Source organism: the organism of the source record quoted next, unplaced genomic scaffold, assembly GCF_019419815.1.
Source record: "Pyrus x bretschneideri cultivar Hongxiangsu unplaced genomic scaffold, Pyrus_bretschneideri_v1 Contig9, whole genome shotgun sequence".
NCBI classification, from domain to species: Eukaryota; Viridiplantae; Streptophyta; class Magnoliopsida; order Rosales; family Rosaceae; genus Pyrus; species Pyrus x bretschneideri.
The window spans coordinates 4,571,970-4,597,569 of record NW_025999831.1 but is presented as its reverse complement, the minus strand read 5'-3'; the positions used below and the strand labels follow the sequence as shown (position 1 = coordinate 4,597,569).

Below are 25,600 nucleotides of genomic sequence, written 5' to 3'. Positions count from 1 at the left end.
ATTCTCTCAAGACCTTTATAAATGTCCAGGCTAGGTATTTATCTAGGGGAATCTCTTTACACTCTATTTGGATGAAGAAATTTAAGATCCCTAAGGAATTTTAAAATGACAGAAATTGAAATGACGGGATTTATTTTCTAGAATTTGTGAATTTTCTTATTTGGTTAACCTAAAGGAATAATGGAATTGAATACGGAATTTGTTATTTTTAAACTCTTAATCATAGAAATTGGGAAATGACACCTATTTACATGGAATTTAAAATTGGGAATTAGAGGTCCCAAATTTCAAGTTTTTTTTTTCCACGTGGAAATTCTAAATTTCTATGTTTATGAAGCCAAACAAAGGAATTGGTGCATGTTAATTTATAAAATTCTAACTTTTATCCAAATTCCAAGTTTATTTCCCTCATCCAAATATAGTATTAATTTCTAGACTTCTCTCTGATCATCTAATAGTCACAACACACATTCTCTCTATGAGTAACATAGGCTAACTTATTCTCTACACTCCATTCATCTACGTGTAGACGGTAGACATGAAGAAACATCTCCAACACACCTAAGTCAGGGATCTTCGTCAAGGATGGTTCATGATGTAGCACACATCACACCACTTCTTTCTTAGAACTACACTCATGATTTGATTCCGAACCAGATTCAATAACACCTCTTAATGAACCCCATTCACCCCTTGGTGGAGTTAATGAGTGATTTCGATTCCGCCAAAGAAGAATCATATTCCTTTGGCCAACGACATCTGCCATAAGCAACACTATTGCCATAAGATCCCACACATGGAGCTCTACTTTGCGACACAATCTTGGACTAAAATGCTTAGTTTGGAAAGACTAGCTAGTACACAAGACATAGAGTAACAAAACTGGACTTGGCTTATTCCAAAAGAAGCTTGCACGAACGATCATGTTAAAATAAGCTTACAAGTATGAACTCTAAGATGGAGTGACAACCATACTTCCAAGTTAGGACAAAAATGCAGGTTCGGCTCTGTGCGGACAAACACCACATCACAAATTCAACTCGTAAACCTATTGTCTAAAGTTTACAATTAGTTATTTATGCAACTCGATCCAAGTTGATCAACACTCTGATTGGGGCAAGTTCTCACAAAGCTATGGGAGCAAGGTGGTCATGCCTTAAAACCCATTTTGTGCACTTAAATGATTTCTATCATAAAGTTGACTTTCCGAATGAATATTAATGCACGACTAGTTGGGAAAGAATCATAAGGCATTAAAGATCGTTGTGTCAAGTTTTTAGACTTTTCGTCATGGTTATCATTCAATTTTTTCGAATGAAGATAGTAAAAAATGCGTTCCCTTTAAAAATGCACATATATGGGAAAACGAAGATTTTGAAGCCTCCTCGACTTTTCCAAATGGCGTTCCGTATACTCCTGGCAAGCTAAGAAGTACATTTACAATGATGTTATTATTTTTCCATAATTTTCCACAACATATTAGTCTCAAATCTAGCATGCAAAAAAGCTAAACAACAAACCAGCTTAACCAGCATGTCACAACAGCACTACCAAATTGACAGATTAAACTGTACCTTCTCATAATGAATTGAGCTTTATGCCATATGCTATCACGAATATACAAATGTTAGATTTCTATAGAATTTTGCGGAACATGATTCAGAGCTGCGTGGAAAACTTTATCGAAATTTTACAACTCGTTGCGCATGCTGAAATTCTCTGCGGAATTCTTCAATTTCTTTCTCCAAACTGACATAAAACGGTGCACAACATGCTACAACAACATATTATTTTAGGATACACACAATAATGGCTTCATTAATTGCTATCCTAAGGTTTCCAGCCAACACCAAGATCACTCTAACAAGCTAAAAACAAAGTCACTACCAAAACTTTGGCAGCCCACACTTGTCATCCTCCACTATTAGCTCGTAACATGACATAGGGCATGCTGTATAAAGTAAGTAAATTTTAGAGAATACGTTGGGACGACTCCTAACATTCCACACATGAATTAGAACAACTCCGACGCCATATGACGGTTATGGAGCCAAATTCTCCCACATAAAAAAATTCAAGCAGCATACTACTTCGTCTTATCCCAAGAAACATGATCTTTGAATAACTATCCACCCTCAATGAGATTGTCATATGAATTCTTCTATATTTCTCTCTCGCAAAACTACTTCCTCCATGTTCGAGTCCACATTTATTTTCCTCTATGTGTAATTGCAAACCTTGTGTTGTGAATGTTGAAAACATAGAGGGCATTATAACGTTGTTTTTACTTTTTGCTCTTATTTCTGTAACAATTGTAATTTGGGTGAACTGCCAATTTAATCTATGAATTATTACCTTAGTGCTATTTTTTTTTCCAGAAAAATCAATTATCTGCCAATTACATCCCTAATATTAGATTCGAAGCTACCATATTCAATTTTCCATCAATTTAAGTCATGTTACTTGCAAGTGATATACATTGGAGGGTAGATTGGTAATTTTTCATAAAGAAATAGTGTATCGAGTTAACTTTGGAGGGTAAATTAGACGTTAGATTCACAACTTATATGTAATGTTAAGGGCTTATATGAGAGAAAACAACGGTATTACACTCTAAAGTGTGTTAAATGACTTAAGTTGAAGAAAAACTAGATAAGATAACTTTGAATATATTAGTAGGGATGAAATTAGTAATTTTTAATGAATTTAAGGACTTATTTTACCGAGAAAATAATTCAGGAACTTAATTTTTATTGAGATGATAATTCAAAGACTAAATCAGCACTTCACCCTTGTAATTTTAATGTTTTTTCTGGTTTCATTGAGATGGCAATTTTAGATTTAATGAAATTAGAGAGGGACATTTTTAATACATTATGACGTTTGAAATCCTTGCAACTTTATGGTCAAAAGATTAAAGCAAATCATAGCAGTTGATAATTTAATTGATATCATTTAAAATGGTCATACACATGTCCGATGCATATTCACGGGCCATGGCCCGCTCTTTAATCCACTTCTTCTCCACTAACCTCTTGGAATTAGCCACAATTCAACATGATGATGACAGTTATGGCCCTTATGGGTGTCTCAGTAGTTGAGTATGAATTTCATGATGTATTTACATGATATATTTTGAGTTTGGTTTTTAGTACTGATAAATTATACAATAGTAATTAGAAGAAGGCTAAAATAACTATATGAGTTTTCTCAATCCCAATACAATGAACTGCTAGCAGCTGATTTTCTTTGTTTTTCAAAAATACGTACTGACGATTGCAACCCAACACCCAATTAACACGTCCACGCAGTTCACCTTCCGTGCACCGAACCGCACCGGATCATTCCCTCACTCTCTCCTCAACCTCTCTCTCATTATTCATTTCTGGAAGATCTGCAACTCACAAATCTCCGTCTACGCAAAAACTCTGCGTTTTGCTGCCTCCTGAGAAAAGAAGCCATGAGCGACCCAATTGAGCCCGCAACGACGTCGTCTTCGGCGAAGGACCCGGCCCTCCTGATTCACCCGCGCCGCGAGCCGTTCGAGCACGGGCTGCTGCCCATCCCCAAGCTAATCTTCACCGACCCGACCCAAACCCTGATTCCGCTGAAGCAGAAGCTGATCGAGAAGTCGCCCAGTCACCGGGTCGACTCGGCCGCGATCTCCGAGGCTCTCCAGATCTCCATTGATCAGGCGAAACTCGTCCTCGATACCCTAGCGTCGGTTCTGCACTCGGAGTCCGACCCGCTCGTGAAAGCCAAGCCGGATGGGATTGACGAGGCCGGAGCGGATGTGAATGATCTGGTTCTGTTCCTCTACATTCAGTCGTACAAGAAGTTGCTGCCGCGGACGCACAAGGACTCGGCTGCCGTCGCCGATGTCTGGCCTTCGACGTCGGCTTTCGATGGGTATCTGTCCGCCTTGTCGCCATTGCAGGTGAGGAGCTGTCCCTTAATTGATCTTTGTTTTCTTTCTTTGGTTAATTGGTGGTGCATTGTGCAATGCGTGGGGATTAGAAATGGAGTTTGCCGCGATTAATTACTTCCGTTGTCGGTTGGTTTTGGTTAGATTTCGGTTAATTAAGTTGAAAATGTTGGCATTTTTATTCAAGAAGCTGGTTTTCTTGACATGAGATTGCTGCCATGTAGAAAATGGGATTATTCAGGTAAATTGTGACTTTGTGTGTGTTTGTTCATTGGTACGAAAAAAATTGTTGGTATTGGAATACAATGTGGATTGAAATGGAATATATTTCCATTTGATCTATCCATTATTGAACTTATTGTGGTTAGTATTTGACTAATCCTACTTTTCATTGTGTTCTGGTTGGAGTTTTGATCAATTGTGTGCTTGGGGTGGGGGTTGTAACTATTCGTGGCATTGTCTACTACATTGTTGGGATGAATTGCACTGAACGTAAAATGCTCAAGTACCTAATCTTGGCTTGTAGTGAGTGGACCACCTAGTTTTATCTTCCAGGATGTGTATGGTTAGATTCATTTGGCATGGCAATCTACCCTGGTTTAATTAGCTTTATGTACTCATTGTGTTGCGAAATGGTAATCATGAGGTCGATTATAAACTTTTAGAGCAAGGGTTTTGTTTGGTTGGTTATACTTGGATGAATTTTTAAGTACATAGTACAACATTTTCAGTATCAGAATTTGGGCAATACTATTTAACTTGCAATATTTGTGTCCAGAAACTTTTCTTATTTTTTATTTAATTGCTCTGAACTTTGATTTGAGACATTTATTTTGTTGGATTAAACTTATATCAACCTTGGAATTCCAACACATGACAGCTTGTGCGTAGCAATAGCCGTCGGTTTATGCCATCACAGGCTGATGAAGAGGCACATCAGTTATCATATTTGAAAAAGCATTTGGCCAACCTTGTCTCTTTATTAGCAGAATCTGTGGAGGGGGAAGGAGAAGAATCTCTGGTATGTGAAATTACTACTTAATCTTCTTTGGTTGAGTCAATTAGTCACCTTTTTGGTTACCAAAAAAGTAAATTGTATTAAAGATAATGGTTGCTGGTACTTTTCTCCAATTCAATGCAAAAACACTATTCGTACTGTGAGCACCACCCAAATCCTTAATTCATGCTTTATTTGGGTCATAAGTGCAACACCAATTATCATCACTTATGAACATTTGTATTTGTGGGAACTGATTTCTTCATGGGATGTTTGAAGTTTGAACCATGAGCCATACATTCTACATTCCATTTGCATGAAATGTACTGAAGTTTGATTATTATTAATCTAAAAAATACGTAAAGTGGGACAGATTTAATGGAATGGAAATGCAGTTCAATAAATCCAACACATGGTTAGCATGTTGCTGCTTCTTAAATTGCAAAAGGAAGGATATACATTCCTCTTCTTTTCTTCTTTTGGTGGCCATTGCAGTTGATAAAGTAGGTACTGGTGGAACAGTTAATATGGATGACAATAAGTTGGGCCACGATAACTAATGCCTCCTTGTATTTTTTTCATGGACAACCGGTGCTGATTTCTTATTTTTATTTTATGTTATGGAATTTATAGTTGTATCTTTTTTGTTGGTATCTCCCAAGCCCACTTAATGATCTGAATTAACCCTTAATAGGTTTTGACCATGGAGAAATTTGAGCACCTTGGGTTTCTGCTTCACTTTGGTGACAAAGGATCTGAAGGAAATCAATTCAGCCAACACGCTCCTTTTTTTGCAAATTCAGATCCTGATATGCCTGCTGTTCCTGTTCCTGCAGCACAAGTTCATGATTGGGTTCTAGAGAATATGGTCTCATCTTTGGAACATATTTCGGAAAGGATTTCTCCAAAAGAAAACGGGCCACCCAGTTCCTCAGACCAAGATGTTCCCATGGCTGATGCCTGCACAAGTTCAAACAAGGGCTCATCATGTGTCAGAGGCCCAAGTTTTATTGAGGGGATCTCTAAGTCTTCACTTGTAAAGCGAACATCTGATCTTAAGGGTTCTTCTGTAAAGGTTGGTTCATGAATCATAAGCCATATTTTTATTTTTTCTTGTAACTAGTTTATAAAAATGTAAAATCCATTCTCTTTTCCTCTGATGTCTGTCCTACATTTACGGGATGTTTCATATTTTAACGCTTCTAGAAGTTCAGGAGCTGGAACCAGAAAGAATGAAATGAAGAGAACTCAATTCATAATAAGACACAACAATCAAGTCATTATTTCTATTGAGCTTCTAATAACTTATTAGGTACATGTTATAGACATGACGTGATTATCAAGATGTGAGTTGTTTAGTGATTGCATGCCACATTGGGGATTCGCTCTTGGGGCTGTGAGCGTGCACCTGTTGTGTTATGTGAGTGATGGGTTGAAGGTTTTGCTATGCTATATTTTGGTTTCCAAATTGGCTAACTGTTCCATAGATGCATTTTTTCACTTTTATTTATTTATGTATTTATTTTAAGTTTGGAGTCTGCTGAGTCCTGCTATTATGCATTTAAGGAAGGGAGGTAGCTGCTTATTCAGTTTGATCCTAATCTTATTTATAAAGATCATTGAACTTAATAATGCACTTGGTTAACAAAATTTGTCAAGAATGTCAGCTTTATTGTCATCTTTTCTCAACATGTTCCTTTACATGCTTTGTGCGTAAAAGCGGTGAACTAAAATTGCAGTGTTCCTTCTAAGATGTATATTGGCTTGGTGGTTACTTGTTTGCAATTTCAGGTTTTAAATTGCCACGATTCAGTTATCTACATATTAGCACCTCTGAGATATGCCACAGTTTATGGATGCTCAGATGCTACAATTGTTCTTGGAGCTGTTGGAAAGGTAATAGGAAAGGCATTTGTATTTATGCTTTGGATGTTGACCGTTGCAGTGATATCTGTACTTATTCCCTTATATATTGTTGGATACTGAAAAGGTTACACCTGTGGTGCTGATGTTGATAGTAGAATTGGAAATAGTTTTCTATCTCTAGTAAATTTAAACATATCCGAATGATTGACTTGTGGTCTGTAAAGGTCTGTGGATTTGTTTATCCTTCATCTCTGAAAATTTGGTATCAGATAAAATGGTAGAGTTTGGTTACTTGATGTTTCGCGGTAATGCTAATAACTGATATCTTCAGTTCGACTTTGCAAGTATTCATATTGCATTTCATTCCCACTAAGCTTATGCATGCCTAGCCACTTTCTGTTGGCACTCTTTTTTACCCTTTCCTATCATGAGTACAAAGTTTGCAGTTGACTTCTGAAAGTCAATGAAATGATTATGCAAGTTTATAACACAATGAAAAAGAAGGCTTTTGAATTTTGTTTGTCTGGTAGCTTGTATAATGGGTTGAATACTCTCGAACAACTACAGATAATTACTCTTGATCTCTGTTTGTGAAATCATAAGTTGACTGGTGTTCCTGTGAATTACCTAGTATGCTTCTTAAGCGGTGGTTATGCAAAGTTTTATCTTGTAGTAAGTTTATTCAATTTTGGTTGAAAGCTTTTGCACAACTTGTTTTTTAGGTTACAGATCTTGCATAATGGTTTAGTTAATCAAATGTTATAACTTTTGTTATGTCTAATTGTTAGGCCTGATGTTTTTCCCTTTAGTGAACATTGGAATTAGTCCAATGTCTGTATGTTACACTAAACCTGTCTTTAGAAAATTCAGGGGCATTCTCTATTTCAATGTATGATTAATTGCTTTAGACTGGACAGCCTTATTCTAAATGCTAAATATCCCTATTTGCTTGGACAGTCTGGTGATTATAATATTATCTGAAAACCAAAGACTCCTTGCAAATACATCTGGCCAACAACTATGCACTTCTATTTAAATGGCCAGTCTTAATTTTAGCATTTCTTGAGCTTTTATGAAGCAGGAAAATCATGTTTTGACCCCATACCTATCTGTCTATTGACTTATTACTGTCATGTGAAGTGGCCAACTAATTACTGTTTTGCATGCAATGAACGGGTACTTATGTCACCTGGTTAACTTGAATCTTATAGCTTAGATGTCTAATGTCTCTTACAGGCTGTTAGAATCGAACACTGTGAGCGAGTTCATGTGATTACAGCAGCAAATCGAATCTGCATTGCTAACTGCCGCGAATGCATGTTTTTCCTTGGAGTCAACCAGCGACCACTTATTGTTGGTGATAACCATAAGCTGCAGGTGAATCTTGCCCTTAATAGTTGATTGCGCAATTGTGTTTCTAGCCAGTTCTCATGCAGTTTAATTTTCACACTTTAATCTACATTTGATTGAGTTCCCCCAATTACTGCTACGCTTTATCTTCAGCGACTTATATTAAGGTGGATTCGTTTTGTTACAACCAATCTTAATGTGGGTTTGCTAGTATATTGGTTAAACCTGTTTGTTTTTTTAGTGAATCTCCATGACTTTTTTCGGTAATTCGTATATGCATCCAGCTTAAACAATATGTTTCATTGACATGTTATTGGCCACTCTCTAGTTCTATTGTGATTCGTATCAAGAGAAGGGAACTTTCTTTCCGTTCTACATTTGATAGCATGCCCCCAGATATCATAGCTCTTGATCTATCTAACATTCGAGCATCTAGGGTTTCCTTTACTCTTTAATTTGTTGAGTTAAAAAAAAAAAAAAAGAAACAAATGTCATGTGAAACTTACCAAGTTATAGTCAAGATGCCCTTGCTACACAGGCGCACATACTTTTAAATTGATCTTTGCTAACAGCCTTGACGCATATGGTTGCTATTTTTTTTATTTTTGAATAGTGGTTTGCATGCATGGTTTTGTTATGTTAAACCTTTGGTGTCAAATCGAATACAATACGTCTTGAAGAGTAAACAAAATTGAAATTTTTTACTGAAATGTAGCATTAATTTCTTCGATCCTAATAAGTATTATATATTGTTGTGATCATAGTTTTGTGTTTTATTTTTCAAGTTCTAATGAAGATTTAACAAGCTCTGATCTTTGTTTTCACCTTTCGACTTTTATCAGGTGGCACCATACAATACATTTTACAGTCAGTTGGAGGAACACATGAAGGAAGTTGGGGTTGATGCTACCATCAACAGATGGGATGAGCCCCTGCCACTTGGAGTGGTTGATCCACATGATTCATTATCTCACCCAGCAGGTGTCTCTGAGGCTCAGGCCGAGTCCGCTGCACACTTAGACGCTGACCAGTTCACAAATTTCTTGGTATTATAATTTTTACAAGCTTTTAATTTAAATTTGGATAGTGTATTAAAGGGTTTTCTGAAATAATAGTTTTTCATTGGAAATTAAATAGAGAAAAGCCTCTGAAAAGCTCTACCAACAAAGTATTTGGACAAAGTCACGCACATTAGGGGCATTACAATTGTATTTATGAGTATGTTTCTTCATTTGGTTGGCTTAGGGTGGTTGAGATGGCAATGGTTGTACAATTACTCATTTTCTTTCTGAATTATCTAGTTACATCCTATATTTCTCTTTTATATTCAGATTCCAAACTGGTATGGAGGTGAATCGCAGGGCTCCACAAAAGACAACCCATTTCCATTACCAGATGCTTACATGGTTTCCCAGCATAGAAACGTATGTTTACTCCGGCTTAACACTAGTGTAGATTTTTATTTTTATATTTGGGTTTAGTCATTAGATATTTTCTTACTGTTTTACTAAGAATTCCTTGATGTTTGATTGAGGTGGTCAATGTTATTTATGTTTTAATTATGTTAACTGTTTCTCCTGCAGAACAATCTTGGGGAGGTAAAGCAATTATTGAAGGAAGCACCTCTTGAAGAAAATAGAAAGCGGGAATTATCGACTGCTCTCCACGTATATTTTAAAGACTGGTTATATGGTAATGTTCATTATTACAAAAGTTTCCTCACGTTGACACACGCATGCTAGAACATAGTATTTCATTGGAACATCATCATCAGCACTTTGCACAACAAAGTTAGTTGGCATATCCTATATTTTGAAACTGCATTTTCAAGCGACATGTACTGCTGTTTAACGTTCTGAATAGTATATTATTTTTTAATACCCTCTTTTATGTGGCCTTATTTGAATCATCACTGCATATTATTGAGTTGAGATTGTGCCAAATACATACCATTATATGTAATTTCATGAGCTTTTATTTGACAGCTTCTGGAAACATCCGTCAGCTCTATTGCCTACAAGGAGAATGATTTTATGCATCATAATGCCATAGAACAAGAGCGGTGCAGAAAGAAGCTTGCTGTTTTATCCTTCAATCCTATCATGCTCATCGTGCCGTTGGCAGCTGCGGATCAACCCTAAGTACTCTGGAATGGTACCCTGCATAATTTATGCATTGACACGGTGCACAGGATGGGATCAGAATACATTTGCTAATCTCATTGTAATATTTTTTGGGTAAAGAAAATAAAATCTTACTGTAATATTTTGTTAACCTAGGTTCACACCCTTGTGAATTTTCCTTTTTCCTCTTTCGTGGGTCTAGAATATTGGATCTCGACTCTAACCTTCGAGTTTCTCTCCTTTTCGCGAGGTTTTGGTTGTTAGCTTTATAATTCTACATCATATGAATTTTATTTTGTAGTTGGAACGTCATCGTGTGTTGGTGTAGATTATCGTCATGTTCTTACTGGTTTGGAACCTGAATAGGTAGCAAAAACCAGTTGAATGATGAATATGTATGACATTTTATCATGATCTGAACTTATACAGCTTGTTGCAGAGCAGCAGATGCCTCAAAAATCTCTCCCTACTCAAATCTCTTGATGGGGTTGGAGAGATCTGCAAAACTTTCTCATAAATGTATGCACCGCATTCGGGTTAGCTGGCTGCGAAAATTGCGAGTATCTTCTCTGCTTGATCGGGAAAGAAGGTGATGAACAAATATGCACCTGCCATTTGATCAGAACAGAGAAAAATATCACCTCATGGACCAACAGAACAGAAGTGCTTTTAAGGTTGTTCAAAGGGACTTACAGATCAGTACTGTTCCAAGTACAGCTGAGATCTTTCCCTGAACAGTGACTAATCCGGCTTTGCCGGCATCTTGCAACTCCGTCGAACCAACAGAATCGAATTCTCCTGGTGTAGCAAACGGTCGCATTAGATCCAAATAATCTTTTTAACAGATCATAATCCAGAGAACGAAAAGACATTGGAGCTAGCTCGAATCCTAACCGGGTTTTACGCTTTGAAGACCTGATGTTATACACGCTATGTTCTCAAAACCTACTTGCTCCAACTTATTGGCAGCAGCAGCAGACCTTCAAATTAAAAGGAAACAAAAGGATCTTGTCAAATGGTTTATTCAACGCTACTTGCAACGCTTTTGGTTATCTGAAAGCGCGTTGCTAGGTGAAAAACATAGCAGCTAACATATGAAAAAACTTACCTCAGTCCTTCCTGACACACCAGTAACAATTTACTTTCGGGTGAGAATTTGGTTTTTACTGACTCTACAAATTCAGGGTTAGGTTTCGTAAAAGGCAACCCATAGAAGAGACCAGAAAAATTGTTGTGGAGAGTCCTCTTTATGATTGTTCCTGCCCATAATTCATCATTAACAAAATCAAATTCCATTTCGATTCCGAAAATCATAAAATGCTCAAATTTAATACAAAAGATAAAAAATTTAAAGATCTTCAGATGATGACGAAAAGAATGAACGGTTCTAGTTATTATTATATAAAAATGATGCCACGTTAGTGAGAAATGAGTTGTCCAAGAAAGAAATGCTTACCAAAATCATTGTCTTGGTTTTCAATGAAGAGGGGCACATGATGGCAAGATTTGATATGAGCTCGTTCATACTGAGATTTGTCCCGGACATCAATGACTGTATATCCCTCAACTGCAACAAGTTCTTTTGCTTCTTCTGCACTTACAAAATCCACTTCTGCTCTGATTGAGAATTTTCGTCGATGGCGGGTTGGTTGCCCTAAGATGGTTCCTCCACCATGAGTACGAGTGTCAAGTTTCAACCAAGATGTGCAGAAATTGCTGTCAAAAAAAATTTCTTACCCCTTACTTTCATTTTCCTTTGTGTGCGTAACAATTTCACTAGATTCACTAACATATATTACCATGATACCAATTGAGTTCAAAGTGATCCAAAAGAAACAAAATGTAATAAAATAAGGAGTAAATTTTGTAATGCATATGCGATTTGAACCTAAACAAGTGCTAGGTTTCTGGTACAATTTCAAAGTGCTGCTCAAAAAGCATTTGGAAACAGGTGTTGTCAAGATTTCGGAGTTGAGCCAGCGGCCCACTACTAAATTACTAATCACCTCGCGATAGTGTTCCAACTGAACCACTACACGGTTGGGCAGCTGTTGGCCTCTGTGCAACTAGCTAGAAATGGAACCATACAATGTAAGTTGTAATTTTCCTATGTGAAGTTTCCGATGTGAGATTCTATTCTCCAACATGCGCTTTTCTGAAAAGCACTTGGAACTAGGTGATTCTCCAGAATTCATAATTACTTTTAGCTTTTCCTACTAAGCGCCATCGTAAACGTTTTTGGTAATCTGAAAACGTTTTGACACCTCGCTCTTAAACAAGCTAAAAACACATCTGGCTAGATGAGTAGTTGAATGTGTTTCTGTATCTCATAATGCTTCAAAAGAGCAAAACGTTCTGTTGAAGTTGTTCAATAATCTTAGTTTTCTACATTTTCTCAGCAACCAAACAAGAAACCCACCATCGAGAATCCAAGAGAGTATTCAGAGTAGGAACTTTTCCTAGTAAAAATGCAGTCTTTCCAACACGAAAACAAAGAAAGACAGGGAATAAGTTACCTTGTGGAGGAGAGAGTTGTGGAGCAAGAGCCAATCCCTGCCATCGAAGGAGTTTCTGGAATCCTCAATCTTTTGAGTTTCTTCTCCCCCGTTACTTGTGCACTCAATCAACAGCCAATAATGGCCTGAGAAATTTATGTGCGGCAATGGGTTTCTGCCACGTGGCAACTGGTATTGGATATTAGATATATATCCAACCTTTTGCTCTTCGTCTTTTCTCGCTTTCTTGGATAAATTTTATACAACCTGTTCTTTGAGTTAAACACCAGATTTAAAACCAAAAAAAAAAAAAAAAAAAGTAATATTAGGAAGATCAAATTTTAAATAGAATTTTGTAAATCAAATGACGTGTTTATTGATAATTAAATTATCACTTAAGTGTTAATTAATGTAATTATTTTTTATTGGTGAAACATTATTTGTTTTGCAAATTTGATTTAAAATTTTAGTCTTCTTAACATTACCCAACAAAAATTTTCTTAACCCCACAAAATTGTTACGTAATTCCCAAAATATCTTGTAGCCGTTTCATGTAACTGTGTTTATGACGGAATTCCTCCTTAAGATCATTTCGAACGGGAGCTGCATATTTTAAATGTAAAAATCTACGTAAATATGATTGTACTTAACAAAAAATTACAGTTAATTGCATTATTTTTTAACGTGAATGTCACTTCATACTGTTTCTGAACGTGATGTCACTGTTTTTTTCTTTTTCCTCCGCTGGCTACTGTCTCTTTTTCCTCCTCGTGCTGTTGACTCTTTTGCTTAGACTTCGAACTCCATTACTTTTTGAAGGAAAAAAACGCTTTTACCACTTGCTTTAGCGTAGGAAAGAAATTTGAACTTTATGCTCAAGGAAGAATTCGGCATAAAAATTTTTGTTGTCATTAATATTGAGATGGCCTGCTTTCGGTGTTTTCATTAGCTTTTCATTGACTCAGTCAAGCATTTGATTAGTGAAAATGGAAAAGATCAACAAGACAAAAGTTGCCTTGTTATTTATTTTTATTTTTTTTAAATTAGTTGATGATTTTGTTATGACGGTCTACTTTTTCGGTAGCATAAAAAACTCAGATACATTTCAACCTCTTTCTAACCACCATCGTACGATTCATCAATACCAATAATCAATTTCATACCGTGTCGTGTAAAATACGAGTCTGAAATTTATTCTAGCCATCGGTGCACCATGTGGTAATTCAAAAAAGTTAGCTTCTTATTAACGCAACATATTATCTATATATTACGTAAAATGAGGATCCTATGGCTATTTGCAAGATTGCATGTATAAAATTTCTACAGAGAGAGAGAGTCAAGAGAGATCAGGTCCATCAGGGGGATATGATGGGGTTTTTGTCATTCATCTGTTGCTGCCTTCATCATCGTCCTCGTGTCTGCGGCGAAGGACCAGCAGGAGCTGCAGGAGGAGGAGATGGTGGCACAGTGGGCAGCCCGAGGCAGCCTCTGAACACTGAATCTCCGGTAGTGCCAACTGTGGTTCCCCACTTCCCCGTCAACCCTAATTTCTCTCGTTTGTAAATTATTTTATTCAATAGGTCAACTTTCTGTTTTTCCCGCATGCTTTTTGGATCCTGTGTGTAAGGTGGTGGCTGAGTTTCTGATGCTATATATGTACACCGTGAGATGGGTGAGGATCAGAAGATGAATGGAAGATTCTTTCTTTCTCATTAAATATTTGGTTTATATGTTTAATTTCGCTCTAATTCCCAGGAAGAAGGCAAAAATGAGAAACGAAAACTGGTTCATGACAGTTAGGATCTTCATTTCAACTCACAGTGTTCTAGATTCAAACCTTTCCCCTTCTTTTATTGTAGATTACTGTAAAATACCATTTCTACTATAAAAAAAAAAGCCAAAATTCATTTGGTTCATAGATTAGAAGTTTAAGAATGGAAATGAAACGACTAATGTTGTTTAGCCTGTGTTAGAATGTCATATCAATGTCGTCAATTTTGCATGTCTAAATAGCATTCGAGAATATAAACGATGTTGCATTCGCGCATTTTTTCTATAGACAAGGGATACGATTCCATATCTCACATTCTATAATCTGTTTATTTTGCACATACAAATAGACACACCTTCTTAGCAAATTAAAAGGGATTTAATAAAAATCATGAGTTTATTTCCTTGACAAATATAAGAGAATCAACCCAAGGAATTGCGTCGAGATATTTGCCAAATGCTTCGAATCAGAAAGAGAACATGTTTTATTCTTGTTGCGATTTTTACTAACTCACAAGAACCGGAATCAAAACGTGTCTAAATTTTGAAAAACTATCGTATAAAACAATATATTTTTGCAACTTACTAACACCAATCCAACAGCACGAAATAGAAAATTTATTCAAGACGTCCATCCAAAGGTCCAAAAACATAAATCTGGACATCAGCGAAAGAGAACTAAGAGTAAGATTACATCTCCAGAAATACAGCCAAAGTTGTGGAGGATAGAGTTGTACAGCAAGAGCCAATCCCTGCCATCGTCGGAGTTTCTGGAATCCTCAAACCCCTTGAGTTTCTTTTATCCTCCATCACTTGTCTACCCAATCAACAGCCAATAATGGCCCAAGATATTTGGGTGTGGCAATGGGTTTCTGCCACGTGGTAATTGTTTTTGTTTTTGTTTTTGATAACAACTGCTTGTTTGTGATGTTATGCTTTGGTTTATATTTAAAGTTAATTTATCGGAGCTAAATACAGAATTATATTTTTAAAGAAAAAACTTGCTACCGAATTACAAAACATTGCAACTAGATATATTCCCAATCTTTTCCTCCTCTACTTTTGCACTTTTTGGGATAAATTTTATACCTGTTCTTTGAGTTTAACACTAGATAAAAAGATGACATTTGTCACTGTTTTTTTTTTTTGTTGTGGAATGCTGCTGTTTCCTTTTCCTCCTTGTGCTGATATCTCTTTTGCTTCGTCATCAAAGCATCTCCACCAGTTTTAAGCAAGAGCAAGGCAAAATTATAATTGTTTTTATGCAAGTCTACTCGTTTGAGAAAATGAAGGATAACCTCAAGGGCAAAGGCTATTAACAAATATATTTTTTTATGTTTTATGCCTTGTAATCGTGTAATTAGTAAGTTTGTTTTTTAAAAGTAAAACTCCGTATTCAATTCCAATAATCTAACTTTAAATACAAATCAAAGCACAGCATCACGTACACACATAATTAATTAAAAATAAAAGACGAACAAAGAAGATAATTAAACTTTGTAAGTTTATTAAGCGTGTGATAAAAAAAATTTGTATTTTAAAAAAAAAAAATTCCTTCAAATTAATCCAGGCCGCCGATTGACTAAATTGTGGTCCATAATATTAAGATGGCCCAATTTTGGGTGTTTTCATTTTCTAAGGATATGATCAAAGTGGTGAATTTGTAAATGGAAACAGAAAGGGAGGGTAATATGTACTTGTGACTCACCGTCCAGCATTGACGAGTGAAAATGGAAAAGGCCAACAAAGTCAAGAGTTCACCTTGTTAAAATGATGATCCTATTGCTATTTGCAACACTCAAATTGAATGTAAAAAATTTGTAGAGAGAGAGAGAGAGAGAGAGAGGTCAGGTCCATCAGGAGGATTTAATGGGGCTTTTGTCTTTCATCTGTTGCTGCCTTCATCATCGTTCTCGTGTCTGCGTCGAAGGATCAGCAGCAGCAGCAGGAGGTGACACGGCGAGCAGCCTGAGGCAGCCACTGAATTCTGAATCTCCGGCGGTGCCAATTCTGGTTCCACACTTCCCCGTCAATCCTAATCTGTGTCGTCTGTAAATTATTTTATTTAATCGCTCAACTTTTTGTATTTCCTGCATGCTTTTTCAATCCTGTGTGTATGGTGGTGGCTGAGTTTCTGAGGCTAAACATGTACACCGTAAGATCGGTGAGGATCAGAAAGTGAATGGAAATTCTTCTTTCCCTTTAATTACTTGGTTTATATATATAATTTCACTTTCATTCCCAGGAAGAAGGCAAAAATGAGAAACGAAAACTGGTCGCGTGGACTGTCCTGATAGTTAAGGTCTTCATTTCCAACCCACTACGTTCTAAATTCAAAGTATTCCCCTCTTTTCTTGTAGAGTACATTAAAATACCGCTTGTACTAAGAAAACAAACAACAATCATTTGCTTCATAGATTAGAAGTTTAAGAATGAAAATAAAACGAGTAACGTTGTTTAGTCGCATAAAACAGATCAGATTGTTGAAGTACCATCTAATACAGGTGACCTCCACATACAATGATAGAGCAAACCTGTATTAGAATCTCACAATGTGGTCAATTTTGTGTGTTTAAATAGCATTCGAGAATGCAAATGACGTTGCATTCGCACACTTTTTCGTAAGGGATAAGAACCCACATATCGCATTCTATAATGTGTTTCTTTTGAACATAGAAATAGACACACCTGTTCAGCAAATTAAAAGGGATTTAGTAAATGATGAGTTTATTTCCTTGACAAGTATAAGATAATAAACCGAAGGCGTTAGGACGAATCACAATCAAGCAACGAAATTTGAATTCAGAAAGAGGACATGTTTACTAACTCACAAGAACCGGAATCAAAACCGGTCTAAATTTTGAAAAACTCTCGTACAAAACAATATATTTCAACAGCACGAAATTGAAAATTTATTCAAGACGTCCATCCAAGGTCCAAAACATAAACCTGGACGTCAGCGAAAGAGAACTAAGAGTAAGATAACATCTCCAGAAATACAGCCAATTCAAGAAACAAGCGTTCCACCTTTTCATCAGTTGAGTTTATGAATCAGCAGTAGATCTTTTCTTGGTGGTGTAAGGATAGTACTCCTTGCCATTATCAATTCTCGTGGTCTGGCCGCCAGCATCAATGAGCGCAGAAGTGACCGCCAGGGCTGCTCCAGCAGAAATTGCAGTTGAAATGCTCTTTCCTGTAAAATGGACAGCAAAATAATACATGTAATTGAGAACAAGTACCTGCTAGCAAAGATTTCAACTTGAAATGGAGAGTCCAAAGGGCCAATGTATTTCTCCCATGAAATAAGAGGTCAACTGCAGATGCTAAATAATCAATATGAATACAAACCAATCCGATAATGCTAGCAGCAGGCATTGAGTGGAAAAATATTCGGGAAGCACACACACAGATGCAGTAAACAAGGATTAGAAAATCAGATACAAATCTGATCATGTGTATGGAGACCTACATATCAATTATGCAATTTATATGAGCTGAAACTGAAAGTAAGTAAGAAATGCTTATGGTGCCGTTTTCGGACAAAAAGATGCTTTGTATCTCAGATCCATCTTGATGGATTGCAAATTCCTAAGTAATTACTCTACTTTTAAGTTTAGAAACGAAAAAGTGAAAAATTAATGTATGCTCTTCAAATTCAAAATTGACTTTAGGGACAGGATCAGCCTCATATATTCATATAATAATCAACATAAATTTTAAACCTTTACACGCAATGTCTCAAACTAGCTCTGGCATATGAGAGAGTATCATTGGAACACCAAGTTCAAAGCTTATAAGCACAGACAACATTAGCCATTCAATGGGCTATAATCTATTACCATTTGTGTAAATTAAAGAAGCTGATGACCCTAAACTCAGATTTTACACATAAATGGATATTTTGTTGAACAAAAAAAATTCACGAAGTGATATCTATTTAAGGATGAAATATTGTAGGATGAGAAGAAATGTACAATTGTATACAAACTAAGTAGGTTCATGTGAAAGTGAAAAGTCATTTCAAAAATGTTTCTTTCCTTAGACGACCATATAGCCTTGACAACCTAATTACTAAGATAGTTTCTCTTAGTTGGAAATGAGCTCTTACATAAACATTTCATTACCAATATTCTCTAAGTTCTCTTAGATTCTGCGTCCAAGTATTAAACATACAGTGACATGTTGCCATACTGCTTTTAATGTTTACAGGATTCACACAATATATCCACAAAGATAATATGTGATGCGTTTCTGCAAGAAATTTATTCTTCTAAGAAATACAAACACCTTGTTTCATGCCAAACTCAAAGGAATAAATAGAGAGTTCCTCTATTTCATATGACACGAAATAACAAATTACTCTGTCGTATCTTTGTATGGTTACAACTCTCACTCTCTTGCTGAACATTAGTTCACATGATACATCTACCATCTTTAAGAATCTACAAATTATTACTGGTCTATCAATATTCCATACATCTATCTTTGTATGGTTACAACTCTTACTCTCTTGCTGAACATTAGTTCACATGATACTTCTACCATCTTTAAGAATCTACAAATTATTACTGGTCTATCAATATTCCATACATCTATCATACACCAAAACTCTGTCACTCTATCTCTTGCTAAAATTACCCTATTTCATTTATTAAAAAAAAAAAAAAAAAATTAAAAAACTATCTTAAAGGGTGACACATCTTAATAGCCAGCAGCAGATAATGTTCACTAGCAACATGGATTTCCTGGAAACAAATATATATTCCTAACTGGAAGTTTTAGCAGGATTCAACAAATCTTGGATAAGTAACATAAAATCGAGCACACTCCTATCTAGTCAGCACAGGTGTCAAATTTATAAAAAATTCTAGCATACCATATTATTTACCACGGCAATCTTTTAGTCGTAATGGTAAAAGTCCAAACTAAACAGTTGTAAAAGTTTAAATATGAAACTTATGAAATAATTCAACGAAGGAAAACCTCAAATACTTGCTTTCTTAATGAACATAGACAAGAAATCTTCGCCCTAAAAACTAAACCCTTTTTCAGAAACTAAAATCCAATTTGGCTTGTCGAAGTACCAAAATATTATAAGATCACATTACTAGAGATTACCAATCATGATAGCAGGAATTCAAAGTTCAAATAAGAAATGAAGGATCACAAGAAATCCTCACCTCTGTAACCTAGAACAGTAGACCCAGCAACAAAACCACCAACAGCTCCATTGATAAAGTCTCTTTTCATCCGATAATTCTGTACAAGCTGCTCAACGCCAATGTACACTCCCCCAATTGCAGCAAATGTTACCCCGTAGTTTCCCATCATCCTCAGGGTCCTTATCAGCCCAGGAAGAGCAACATTTCTCTCAACACGAGGCACATCATACCAAGTAGCAACTATGGTTCCAAAGATAGTTCCAGTAACAAATCCATTTGTTGCACCCTTAAGTGTCTTCACTAGAGGAGTATCCTCATCCTCCAAATACCTACGCTCTGCAGGGTCCAAGGAGTCCATGACTGTCTACTAACCTGGCACAATAAAAACTGCAGGCAAATAACACATATATCAGCACTCACGCCCCGTTCGCTAAACGATCTTTCAGCTTATACAATGCAAGACAAAAAAGAAACTACATTGTCCTCTTCCGCTATGGGCAATCAAAATTTAAGCTTCACTGGGTTTGAATCTTACAAAGTGACCATTACTGCAAACCCAAATTTCATTTCTTGGAGAAATTTATCCACAGTAGCATACTAAGCATTCGGGAAAGAAAGTAAATAAATCCCAAATTTCAATTCTTTTAAAAACCATCGACATAGATGCAATTAAACACAAATTCCCCCCAAAAAAACCAAATATTTGGTGATAATTATCACCAAAATTCACGTTGATTCGAGAAAAATCGAAGCCGAAGATCCAATCATCAATAATATAACAAATTAACTAACAAGCCGAAACCCTAAATTTGTAAGGAAAAAAAAATGATCGAGGATTTGAATCCATGAAAGAGCCAACCAGAAAGCAGCAGCTCATCAGAAAATGTAAATTACCTTCGATGGGAAAATCAGAAGTCGGCGATTTCTACTCAGTTCTCACTACGAACACAGGAACAAAGACCATCTGAGAAAACATGGGAGGAAACGAAATTTTTAGCTATTGCTTGCTCCTCCTTACACTAGATTATCATTGCTTCCGCACTGACAATTTTGCCCCTCCCTAAAATTGGCTCTTGTATTTAGTAGTTGGTAAAGGAAAAGAGTCCGAATCCACTTTGTGAGAATTTTAGGAATTCTCATATCTTAACCGTTTATTGTATATCGTACAATACAGTTTTCGTCATATATTATTTGTGTTTTAAATAAAAAAAGTCAAATGATTTTTTATCGCACTTGCACGATGAATGACTAAGATGTGAGGATCCCCATAATTTGAATCCGGATGTGATCCAAATCCGTTGGTAAATGGTCTTAACAAGTCGGGCCAAGCCGAATATCATAATGATTAAATTGAGCTTGTTGTTACTTAGTATTACGGTCTGATGATATTTTTGTTCACTAGTAAGTGCGATGTCTTATATTCGATTCTTGCCAAAAGCAAATTTGAATCACATTATTGCTAACCCATTATGAGGCTTAGTTCACTCCCTCAACCCCTCAATGTAGATACTATCGTTTGTTAAAAAAAAAAAATGAGCTTGTTTAAAATTTAGCAAGCAAAGCACTTGTATTGTCCTTTGTTAAGGGTATTCGCTCTTAGGATCATAAGTTTTATTCTCATTTTTTCGATATCATTTATATATGAGAAAAACTATCGAGCTTCGGCTTGATTTAATTTGTGCTTTTAACGAATCAAGCTTGAACATGTTGAAAGAAAGTTGAGTTCAAGTTGTATCGAGCTTTAAGTTACAATCATATAAATGACGGGCTTATATAACAAGTCCAGTTTCAGCAAAATTAATGATGAATGTTAGGGTTCTAGGTCGAATTGATACAATTCGAGTATGTATTGAGCTTGATTTTCATTTGGATTGTCAAGTAAGTTTTGGCTCATAGTTGTAACTAGCTTTGACAAATGACTTGTATTCACCATGCTCATGTTAATTTTTTTTATCTAAACGAATCCTATCGTATAAACATATTCAACTAATGGTTGGAAAATCAAAACTCAAATTCTATCCATTAAGATAATGTGTTACACAATTCGTTAGTTAACTAGTCTCTAACGGATCACTAAAAGTTGAGACAAACGCAGTATAATAAGAGATTTATTTTTATATAAATATATAAAAGTCACATCACACATTGATGGTGGATTGATCACATTTTTTTAGAGTATGAATCTCACATTGAGGGAAAAAAAGGTATTGCATGTGCTTATAAGTAAGTGGAACCATGATTTTCTAGGCCATGACACGTGACGCTTAGGGTGGTTAGAATGACCAAAAAGGCCTTAGAGTGAGATGTAAACTACATGGGTGCTCAGGATTGTACTACCACAAATCATAGTATCCTGGCATGGCTCCATTAGCTTTAAGGCCATTACAAGTAATAGGGAAACTCTAATTGAAGTCAAATTATGATATCTTGGGAACGTAATCATAATCCTTGGAGAATGAGATATCTTATTTTAAAAGGAAAACTAATGAAAATGACTTGAAAACTTTGAGTTTTAACGATAAGGACAAAATAAAGGTAAAGTGAATAGTAACAGGATTGATTTTTTAGTGTAAAAATGTGGTTTTTCGTTAGAGTGAAGAATACCGGAAGCTTTTAATTAAAGTTCCTTGTTTTAAATTTCCTCCTAGACAGTCTCCATATTTAATTGAGATTATTCTTTCAATATCTCTACAAATACTCAAGCTCTCTCTAATAAGTCTCTGATGGTGAAGAGTCTCTCATACAATTGATATTCTCTAACATAGGCTCATATATTCTCCAATACATGCCGTTTGTCTGCGTATAGATATGGAGAAGCATCTGCTACATGTTCGAAATTGTACCGTACTTCAAAATATTTTCTGAAATTTTTAATATATATATTATTCTCTAATTGACATATACCCAAGTCCTATATTAAAATAAAATGAGCCATATTCTATCCGTCAATGATGGTTAACGATGTTGCACATTTCACACCAGGCAATTGGGTTGCAATTGCAGCCAGTCCATAAGGTGGGCTGGTGAAAAAGAAAAAAGTATCTTTGTCCAATACAGAGTCATGGTGATATTGTAATTCAAGCACCCAATTCCGATTATTTTAACTTTTTCACGTGTTAAGTTGTGTTTGTTGTGACAATAGTAGGAAAAAAAAATACTCTACAATATGGAATACTTTTGTTGCATTATTTCAAGTCAATGGTGTGTTTTCGTGCTTTAACTTTTATACGTGCATTATTGGTTTAACATAAGATCATTTTAGCATCTTGTTGCGTCATGTTAGTGTTGTCAGATGAAAAAAAAAAAGCGCGTCAGTAACAAAAAAAAAAGTTTGATGAATTGAAGTTACAACGAAAGAGAGGAAATTTCGTGTCAACTCCAATTCTTCTACTTTATCACATTCACATTGAAAGGTAGTAGGTAGGAAATTGCCTCGTTGGCAGGGAGAAAGGCATGAGGATTGATATATATAACAAGAGAGTCCGTTGTCCATACCATACCGCATATTCCAATTCTTTGAGAGGCTATTTTCTTTAGTTTATGGTCTGGCTTTAATCCTTGTATGGCCAATCAACTCGTCTTTTCTTCTTCCTTGAGCAGTACTCCTTCATGGGGATACGATGTGTTTTTGAGTTTCAGAGGTGAGGATACACGCATCAATTTTATACATCATTTATACCATACCTTGGTTGAAACGGAATCAACATCTTCATTGATCATCGTGAACTTTCAAGTGGAGAAGAAATATCACCTCAAAGCAATTCAATAGTCGAGAATTCCTATAATCGTATTCTCTGAAAACTATGCTTCTTCAAGATGGTGCTTAGACAAACTCGTACATATCCTTGAATGTAGAAAGTCAAGGGGACAAATGACAAGGCCAATTTTCTACAAGGTGGATCCATCGGATGTTCGACACCAAAGAAATAGTTATGGTGCTACGTTTGTTGACCATAGCCGCAAATATGAGAATAACCTGGAGAAGGTGCAAAGATGGAGGACAACTCTTACATAAGCAGCAACTCTGAAGGGAGCTACTCTCAACAAGGGCGAGTACGTTTATTTCTGACCCTTATACTACTTTATATGGTTTTCTAGTTTCTTCGCTAGCTCTATTTATACTTCAGAATTCACTCAATTACAATATAAGAATTTAGTTTGGTTGAAATTTGATAAAAAATTCTTAAAGAAACCGAACCGAACCGAACCGAACCATAATCACCAATTTGGTTAGGTTTGATTTGAGCGGTTTTAGGCCTAAATCTAATATTTTTTTTCTTTTGCAATTTTTTTACTTTTTTAGCACTTAGCGTAGCCCAACAACAACAAAAAATTCCAAAATCTGCCACATATTAATCATTTTTTAGTACATCAAACAATGCATCCTAAAATTCATCATGTCATCAAACCTTAATATAACTCTACGATATCAATATATTTATATTCAACATCCTTATCTAGTTATTAGCCAATAAGAGTACTAAATGGGTTAAATGAAATTAATATTAAGAACAAATATGTGAGTAGTCGGTTTGATCGGTTTAAAACGGTTTACAAAAACTTAAAATTGTAACCGCAATCAATTCATTACTAGGTGTGATTTTTTTATACCACATTAACATACTAGCCAAATTATCAACTGTACCACATGATTTTGTGCCAATTTTGTTACCAATTAGTAATGGTATGCTAATTGTACCATACCAACATAATTGGTATGTTATTGGGATATAAAATCAATACCATTGATATACCGTACCATACAATATAATTATTATATATACTTATATTTATATATAATTAATTAAATATAAAACTATATATAATTTTCATATATAAAACTAAGGAAATTGTCAATTAAGTATCCAAATGCTTCTACATCCCAAAGTTGAAGAAATTTTGACCGAGGAATAAATTTTTAAAATGTAGATACACTTTTCATTTTCATTTTATTTGTAAATTTAACTTCTGTTTGGTTTGTTATTTTTTATTTTTCTTTTGCAATTTTCTTTAGTTTGTACTTCAACTTCCATTTGATTTAGTTTGTAACTTCTATTTGGTTTTTAACTTTAATTTGTATCTTAAATTTTGATGCATGCTTGACTTACTAAATATGTCTGAATTGAGAGTGAAGGATCTTGATTATAGATAACAAGTATGTTAGATTATTACCCCAATGATTAAAAATGGGGTTAAGTAACAACTTATTATGTGTATATTATTTCATCTATATATTATTTCATCTATTATGTGCAACACAACTCTTAAAAAAATTCTAAAATTCCCAACAATAAAAAAATTTTGCCAATTTTTTATTTATTTTTGTTAGGAGAATACAATAATATCAATTGAGCCCTAATTTATAACTGTTATTCTCTCTTTATTTGAAAATTATTGATTTAGCTTGACTTGTTTTATTAGCACACTACATATTATTAAATGATTTATATAATTATTGTTTAGGCCTAAGAAGATTTAAAAACCAAACAAAAATTTTGAATACCCCAAAATCACTTTTAATGTGCATCCCAAAATTATTTTTCTTCAAGCTCTCAAAACCACTCCCACCCTCCATTATAAACAAAACTCTAACCAATAAAAGTAAAAATCCATTGATAAACTTTATTTTATGCATTGTATGTCACTTTCTAATTTGAAATCAACAGAAATGCATGCATAATCATATAGTATATAGTATTTAAAGTGTATTCAACAATATGTGAAGTGTATTTAGTATGTAGAGTATATTCAACTGTACGTGTGGTGTGAATAAAATAACCCTAAATGTCATTAGATTGAGAAAAAGATTATATTTGTAAAAGGAAAGTAGTAAATTCTGAAATAAAGAGTAAAGCAACTCAAAAACCATATACAAGAAGGTTAGAAATAAACGTACTCTCCCTCATTGAGAG

At 35.3% G+C, this 25,600-nt stretch overlaps 3 protein-coding genes across 3 annotated transcripts; 1 reads left to right on the top strand and 2 right to left on the bottom strand.

Annotated features, from left to right (window-relative positions):
• The first annotated feature begins 3,384 nt into the window (after positions 1 to 3,384).
• LOC103964845 (TBCC domain-containing protein 1) lies at positions 3,385 to 10,573 on the top strand. Its single transcript, XM_009377831.3, has 9 exons — positions 3,385 to 3,937; positions 4,806 to 4,946; positions 5,617 to 5,997; positions 6,714 to 6,818; positions 8,025 to 8,165; positions 8,981 to 9,184; positions 9,470 to 9,562; positions 9,722 to 9,830; positions 10,124 to 10,573. Exons 1-9 carry the CDS (start codon positions 3,461 to 3,463, stop codon positions 10,165 to 10,167), a joined length of 1,695 nt encoding a protein of 564 aa, XP_009376106.2. The 5' UTR covers positions 3,385 to 3,460; the 3' UTR covers positions 10,168 to 10,573.
• A 68-nt stretch (positions 10,574 to 10,641) lies between these two features.
• LOC103964844 (rhodanese-like domain-containing protein 9, chloroplastic) lies at positions 10,642 to 12,935 on the bottom strand. Its single transcript, XM_009377830.3, has 6 exons — positions 12,778 to 12,935; positions 11,718 to 11,977; positions 11,370 to 11,520; positions 11,156 to 11,241; positions 10,955 to 11,059; positions 10,642 to 10,869 (listed from the first exon to the last, which is right to left on the bottom strand). The coding sequence occupies exons 1-6, from the start codon at positions 12,819 to 12,821 to the stop codon at positions 10,799 to 10,801; spliced, it is 717 nt and encodes a 238-aa protein (XP_009376105.2). The 5' UTR covers positions 12,822 to 12,935; the 3' UTR covers positions 10,642 to 10,798.
• A 4,386-nt stretch (positions 12,936 to 17,321) lies between these two features.
• Positions 17,322 to 20,740, bottom strand: LOC103964847 (outer envelope pore protein 16-3, chloroplastic/mitochondrial). The gene is made up of 3 exons (XM_009377832.2): positions 20,583 to 20,740; positions 19,707 to 20,075; positions 17,322 to 17,719 (listed from the first exon to the last, which is right to left on the bottom strand). The coding sequence occupies exons 2-3, from the start codon at positions 20,044 to 20,046 to the stop codon at positions 17,571 to 17,573; spliced, it is 489 nt and encodes a 162-aa protein (XP_009376107.1). The 5' UTR covers positions 20,047 to 20,075; positions 20,583 to 20,740; the 3' UTR covers positions 17,322 to 17,570.
• Between the last annotated feature and the right edge of the window lie 4,860 nt (positions 20,741 to 25,600).